This window comes from Lissotriton vulgaris, chromosome 6 (genome assembly GCF_964263255.1).
Source record: "Lissotriton vulgaris chromosome 6, aLisVul1.2, whole genome shotgun sequence".
Classification (NCBI taxonomy): Eukaryota; Metazoa; Chordata; class Amphibia; order Caudata; family Salamandridae; genus Lissotriton; species Lissotriton vulgaris.
The window spans coordinates 1,915,676,756-1,915,683,782 of record NC_141694.1 but is presented as its reverse complement, the minus strand read 5'-3'; the positions used below and the strand labels follow the sequence as shown (position 1 = coordinate 1,915,683,782).

The 7,027-nt window shown below is 40.9% G+C and overlaps 1 protein-coding gene across 1 annotated transcript; it reads left to right on the top strand.

Moving 5' to 3' along the window:
• The first annotated feature begins 246 nt into the window (after positions 1 to 246).
• LOC147709916 (olfactory receptor 2B2-like) lies at positions 247 to 1,191 on the top strand. Its single transcript, XM_086926125.1, has one exon. The coding sequence runs from the start codon at positions 247 to 249 to the stop codon at positions 1,189 to 1,191; it is 945 nt and encodes a 314-aa protein (XP_086782251.1).
• Positions 1,192 to 7,027: the final 5,836 nt, after the last annotated feature.

Here is a 7,027-nt window from a genome sequence, read left to right as displayed (position 1 = left end):
CAGTGTAGCACTACAAGTTGTCTTGCTGTGTTGCGCTGCGTCACATCTTCGTAAATCTGGCCCTAAGGTTCCCACTATGTACCTCACAAGTTACATTACTGTCCTTGTATTCCACGGTAAACAATCATTTTGTACTCCGAACAGTGCAGCTCTGCTCCTTCTGTTGTATCTGCAGCTCTTTTCTCCTTGCCTAATATTGATACATTACTTCATATATGTTTTCGTTGCAGATTTAAAAAGAGGGCCATGTCACAAATAATAAACCAAACTATGATGAATGAGTTCATTCTGCTGGGATTTTCATACCAACGCCAGATAAAATATGCTATGTTTTCTATTTTTCTTGTGATCTATCTGGTTACCATTGTAGCTAACACTCTCATCATCATAGTAACCCAAGTGAACTCCAAACTTCACTCTCCAATGTACTTTTTTCTAAGTAACTTATCAGTCATCGATCTCTGTTACTCTTCAGCAAATATCCCTAAAGGTTTGGAGGGGTTAATTGAAGGGAGGAGCGTTATCACATTTGCTGGATGCGCTGTTCAAATGTACTGTGCCCTCTCCTTGGGTATTACTCAATGCATCCTTCTGGCTGTCATGGCATGGGATAGATACATCGCAATATGCAACCCCCTGAACTATGTCATGGTCATGAACAGAAGTTTCTGCATTCGGTTGGCAGTCATTACCTGGTGCAGCGGATTTCTCCTGTCAGTCGTTCATGTGTCTGTCACACTAACAGTTCCATTTTGTGGACACCGCAAGATTGATTATCCTTCGTGTGAGGTGACCGCTGTCTTACGTTTGGCTTGTACGGACATTCGTTTGCGAGAAGCTGTGATTTTTCTGATGTCAGTAATAATCCTTCTGGTCCCATTCTCAATAATTCTCTTCACCTACTCTTACATCATCTCCACCATCCTGAGAATGCCGACAACAGCTGGAAGACTAAAGGCCTTCTCCACCTGTGGCTCACACTTGCTGGTGGTTACACTCTTCTTCGGGACAGCAATGGCGATGTATATGAGACCCAGGTCAATGATATCTCCAGAGAACGATAAAGTTATCTCGATGTTCTATGGAGCTATGACTCCAATGCTTAACCCACTCATTTATTCTATGAGGAACAAAGATGTGATGCAGGCATTTCAGAAGCTCCTCCTGAATAAGATAGTATCCACAAATTAAAGGTTCAGATCCTAAAAGATAGTCTAGTATTTAGATCATCTTATTGCTGCCTTCCCATGAAATTTTGCATGACTCCCTTCAGGTCAAATACATGAAAGTCAGACAAGGTAATATGCATAAAATTCAGACCCTTCATTCTGTTTACAGAGTAAAAGAACTTCAAGAAAGGCAGAGAAGCACGAAAGGCTGAACCCATCATTCTAAGAAAGCCTGGGGTAGGCGAAGAATGGGATCAAGAGCTCAGGCACATAGTGCATGCAATAGCCAACAATACTACTCATGCAAATAATGTCCAGAAGACTGTGTTCCTAGAATTTCACTGATGCTCCCTAAATTATATTATAAAATAAATAGTAGCACTGTAATTCCTTGATGTTCCATTATATTATTTACTCTAATTTCAACAATCTCCTCTTTTTGCCAGTTGCAATAATTGTTCCTTGAAATTACTACACTTCTCAAGAGTTGGCATCAAACAAACAATAGACATCTCTTCCTTACCAAAATTGTACATTACTTCAGCAGCTGAAACATTGCTTCGAAAGAAATGTTTGATGAGAATCGTTTGTAATATTGTCTTTCCCTCTTTTGTGAGGACTCCCACTCTTATATGCATTAGGACATCTGCATAATGCATGTCTGATGCTTGGTGCATATTTTAGATTAGCACTTTGCATTGAAAGTTTTCCCAAATGTTTACATTTCCAATACTTCCTCGTGAATTCCTTGTTTCAATATGTAGTAGTTTCTGGAATACAGGTTGTCCTTTTATGGGAGTTAGTTGCAAAAGGTCTTTAAAGACTAATACGTGTTTTCCTTCAAAAAGTACACTGTAGTCGGTTTTTAATATTTGCTGCCTTCTTGAATGTATATTAGTTAGCATTATGTTAGACATCATACTGACTTCATCAATAATTATTAGCTTTAATTTCTTTAATACTCTTCCCACTTCATGCCAAGCATCACCAGATAATTTTTTGTATTGTAATTTGTTGTCATGTTCAACAGGTAGCATTAACAACCCATGAAGGGTACCCCTTTAACATTATGAGCAGCTAAGCCTGTTGGTGCAGTGACTACACATGACAAATTGGGATTTGTTCTCCTCTGTATGTAACGTGTCAGTACTTTAATCAAGAAAGTTTTTCCAGTTCCAGCTTGACCACTTATGTAAAATAGAACAGGTTATTTGTAGAACATGCACACTTTTTATTCTCATGGAGAAACCAATGTTCTACTTTATCTTTTACCTCTTCAAAAATATCATTCTGATCTGCATTCAATTGCTTTATTGCTAGTTCTAGATCCACAGTTTCCTGGCTTACTTGCTGCATTGCATTCTTCACCTCATTCATAGCTATTGCAGCATCGTTTTCAATGATTGGCTGTCCAAGAGGATCTTGACTTCCAGGTTCTGAACTTTAACTGCTATGAGAACTCTCTCTTGCTATCTCAGCAGCAATTATTTCATCATGCTCAATGTCATCTCTCAACATTTACACTGGAAACACAGAGCACTCAATGCTGTCTTTCACAGCTTTGAAAGAGTCTTCATAACTGTCAAATTCTCCAAATAGCTCACTTTCAGTTCACTATGGCTTAAACAACTGTAACAAGGCAAACTAGAAAAACTCTCTTTTTGTCTAGAGTTTGGCAACTTAGCTTTCGATGGTTGATTACATTTCCTTTGTTATGACTCAGCAAACATCCTTCACATCCAGCCACAGCAAATTTACCTTCACTGACATTACTTCTGAAAATATAATGTTGATGTATGTCATAAAGACACATCCTTTCCAGGTGATGACTTCTTCTTGGATAGTACATATCCAGCATGGTGCTCTTCAAAACATATGTACTGTGTGGCTCAAATTCTGCAAGATATGGAATTTCAGGAAAATACTTCAGTACTCTGTTACGAGTGTTAGCAAGCCCTAAACTCACCCATAGAACTCCTCTAGATTTAGAAAACAAGCTAGGTAAGCTTAACCGGACTACACATTCATCAGAGCCTATTTCTCTGTGAGAAAGCATTTTCAAACTAAAACTGTACAGTGTCTCCTTGAGACTCTTTTTTGCTGAAATCTCCTCCCACATCTTTCATCTCAGTTTTCTTTGACTTTGTTATATAAGATGTAACTTACAGAGCAATAACAATTGAGTTATCTGCAATAAACTGCACATCCACGTTTGTATTCCACATCTTCAGAATCACAGGGTTGTAAACATGTAAATGTAAATTGATACTTGTATAGCGCACTACTCACCCGCAAGGGTCTCAAGGCGCTTGTACGAATACCGCTGTGGAACCCATCCTGGCTTTCCCTGTGAGGCATCTACTCCTGGGCACCCCCAAGGTGGAGGCCAGTCATCCTTAGCGTTGTGGGGGCCGTTGTGGAGATTAAGCAAGCTATTGCCCAGAGTTGCAGAGTGGGACTCCATGATTGGAATAGGCACCGAGGCAAGAATTATCAGGTCCATGGAATGTTTGAGCCCAAGACCCGCCGAGGCGGGGAATTGAACCCTGGTCCCGGGCTAGACCTCTGCATCAGGGTCTGCCGCTCTAACCATTGAGCCACACTTCTCCACATAGACATTGTAGTCATTAATGTACTTGGAGGCATTTGTTTTTCCTAGTTTGTATGCATTTTTCAGTGATTTCCTTGTAACTGTATGTCTGACTGTAGACAAAAAGCTGTTGTCTCTTCCTTGTGAGAGAGCAGGTCATGGGAATCCAAAACAACATTTTGAATAAAATTTCCCTTTTTGCTCTGTATTTTTGCTGGCAGTATTTTCCACATTTATGATTTTGGAATCATATAACTTGTTGTAAAATGTTGCCACTACTCTCCTTTGGGATGGAGCAAGTTACATACTGCTCAATAATAGGCAACACAGACTTGCGATTCTCCTATTAACATGACCAGAGAATCTGGATTTCATTAAAGACACGGAGGCTAACATTATGCATTAATCCTTTAATGCAACTCACAAACAGCCGCTTACAGCATAAAGAAAGAATTAGAATGTGGTGACAACATTGCAACAATATAAGGCATGAGCAAGAGCAGAGCTGCCTCTTTTAAATGCATGAAGCAAGGAGAAAGTCAGTAAAATCAAGGTGCAACTTTGAACAGAAAGTGATGAAGAAGTGAAAGCAAATCCATGAAGATCCGTTAGGACGAATTATCTGAAAATAAAAGTGAAGAAATTAAAAGGTTGAAAGAACCTTGCAAAGAAAAAGCAAATTGTAAACATGAACATGACCAAATAATAACAACACATGAAGTGTAAATAGTCAAAAAAGCATAAGAAAGATTCTCCGTCTAAGGGAGGGACGGGAGGGATAATGTTAGCCTCCGTGTCTTTAATGAAATCCAGATTCTCTGGTCATGTTAATAGGAGATTCGCAATTTCATTACAAGACAAGGAGGCTACATTATGCATGTGGGTAGCCATGAAGAACAACATTGGACATATGTTCAATAGGTTTACAATAATGATAAGCAAACGTAGAGGCATTGGACCAATCAGCAGCTTTAAGGATAACATCCAACTTACCACCAGACCAGAAGGACTTACTAGCCATAGCACCTCTGAGAGAATGAGCTTGACATTTGGAAAGGTCAATACCAGCAAAGTTCATAGGTAATTTAACCCATCTGGCAATAGAACAGGATGAGATAGGTTTAAAAGAAATGAGAAGTTGATTGGCATCAGGAGGGCGAAGGTATTTCATTCTGGAGTCGTATTCTTTCATACAATCAACAACACAACGCTTTTTGCAGTAGTCAAAACGAGGGTAAAAAATAGAATCTGACATGGTTTTAGTTCTTCTAAGGATTTCAATCTTAACACCAAACATGTCATAGCATCTATTAGAAATATCCAGAGCTTTCACATCAGAAACTCTACGACAAGAAATTAAACATAAGAGAGAAGCAAGTTTAATGGAGACATTTCCTGTTAAGAAGAGAATTATCAGGCCAAGAGCAAAAAAGGTCAAGCATAAGTTTAACGTCCCACACAGATTGGTATTTAGGCCTTGGAGGTCTTCTCAGTCTAATACTCTTTAAAACTCTATAAATAATAACAATCTTACCTACCGTCTTACTGTTGACAAGAGAATGTCCGGCGGAAATGGCAGATCTATAACAATTAATTGATCTATAGGAGAGGCCATTGTCAAATAGTTCAACAAGAACATTAACTATATTGACGATAGGAGCCTCCACGGGATCTAAGTTCCTCTCCTTGCACCAACGAAACCATTTCTCCATATGTTATTATATCTGTAGTGAGTTCCTGGTTCCAGGATTCTCCGAGGAGAGTGAGAGCAGATGACGAAAGTCCAGACAACTCATTAGATTGCCTGACACTTTCCAGGCAAGAAGGTTCAAACTCCCTGAAAGAACTAGGTGGTGATCTTCTTCGTTTGCGTTTAGAACCAGGCCTTTCGTTGCAGGAATCAGGAAGGGAATGTTGCATGAAAGTTTCAGAGCTGTGGGGAACCACGCCTGAGAGGGCCAGAGGGAGTTATAAGGACTAGGGAACACTGATCCTGTCTCACTTTTTGAAGAACCCTCTGAATCATGGCGAACGGAGGAAAGGTGTAAGGTCGAAGAAGGGACCATGGTTGGAGAAAGGTGTTCACTGCAAGAGCGCCCGGGTCTGGCATCCAGCTGAAATATTGGGGAAGTTGGAAAGTCAATCTGCTGGCAAAAAGGTCTACATCGAAAAGGCCCCACAAAAGAGAGAGAGAATTGAAAACGTTCACGTCGAGTTTCCAATCGCTGAAATCTTGAAGGAATCTCGAGTTCCAATCTGCGGAAAAATTCGATTTCCCGGGGAGATATTCTGCCCTCAGAGAAATTTTGTGTTCTAAACAGAACATCCAGAGTTTCTTGGCTAAATCGGAGAGGTCTGCTGACCTTGTCCCACCAAGGCGGTTGATATAAGAGACTGCGGAGACGTTGTCCATCTTCAAAATAATGGATCTGCTCTGAAGAAAATGTCTGAAACTGATTAGGGCATAAAGACCGGCAGTCAACTCTAAAATGTTTATATGGTGGGAGGACTCTGCCCGAGACCAGACGCCACCAGTGTCCTTGTCGAGGAGACGTGCACCCCAGCCTTGAAGGCTGGCGTCTGACTCCAAGACAAAGTCCGGAGTCGAACCGAAGACAGCTCTTCCGTTCCACGCATCCAAGTTGTCCAGCCACCAAGAGAGTTCCAACCTCGCTTGTTGGTCCAAGGTTACGAGTCCTCGTACCACAGGCCGGATCTGAGAGCATTGGCTTTCACTCTCTGGAGGGCACGATAGTTGAGGGGTCCGGGAAAGATGGCATGAATTGAAGAAGAAAGCAACCCCAGGAGTCTGGCCAATTCTCAAAGAGTGAGGGATTGCTGTCTTAGAGCAAACCTGATTTCCTTCCGAATCTTGGCGATCTTCTTGTTGAGAAGCAGGAGGAGACATTTTGAGGTGTCCACAGTGAAACCTAGGAACTCTAGAGATTTTGAGGGGGTAAGAATGGACTTTTCCCGGTTTATAATGAAGCCAAGATCCTCTATGAGATTCATGGCGATCTTGAGATCTTCCAAGAGTTGAGAGTGAGTCTGTGACATGATGAGAATATTGTCTAGATAGATAATGAGGCGGATACTTTCCGCCCTTAGGAGAGAGACAATTGTCCTCATGATCTTGGTGAAACACCAAGGAGCGGATGAAAGCCCGAATGGAAGGGCTTGAAATTGAAAGAGGTGATTGTCCCATATAAATTGAAGAAAGGGCTGCTGTTTCTCTGCCATAGGGATGGTAAAATACGCGTCTTTTAGA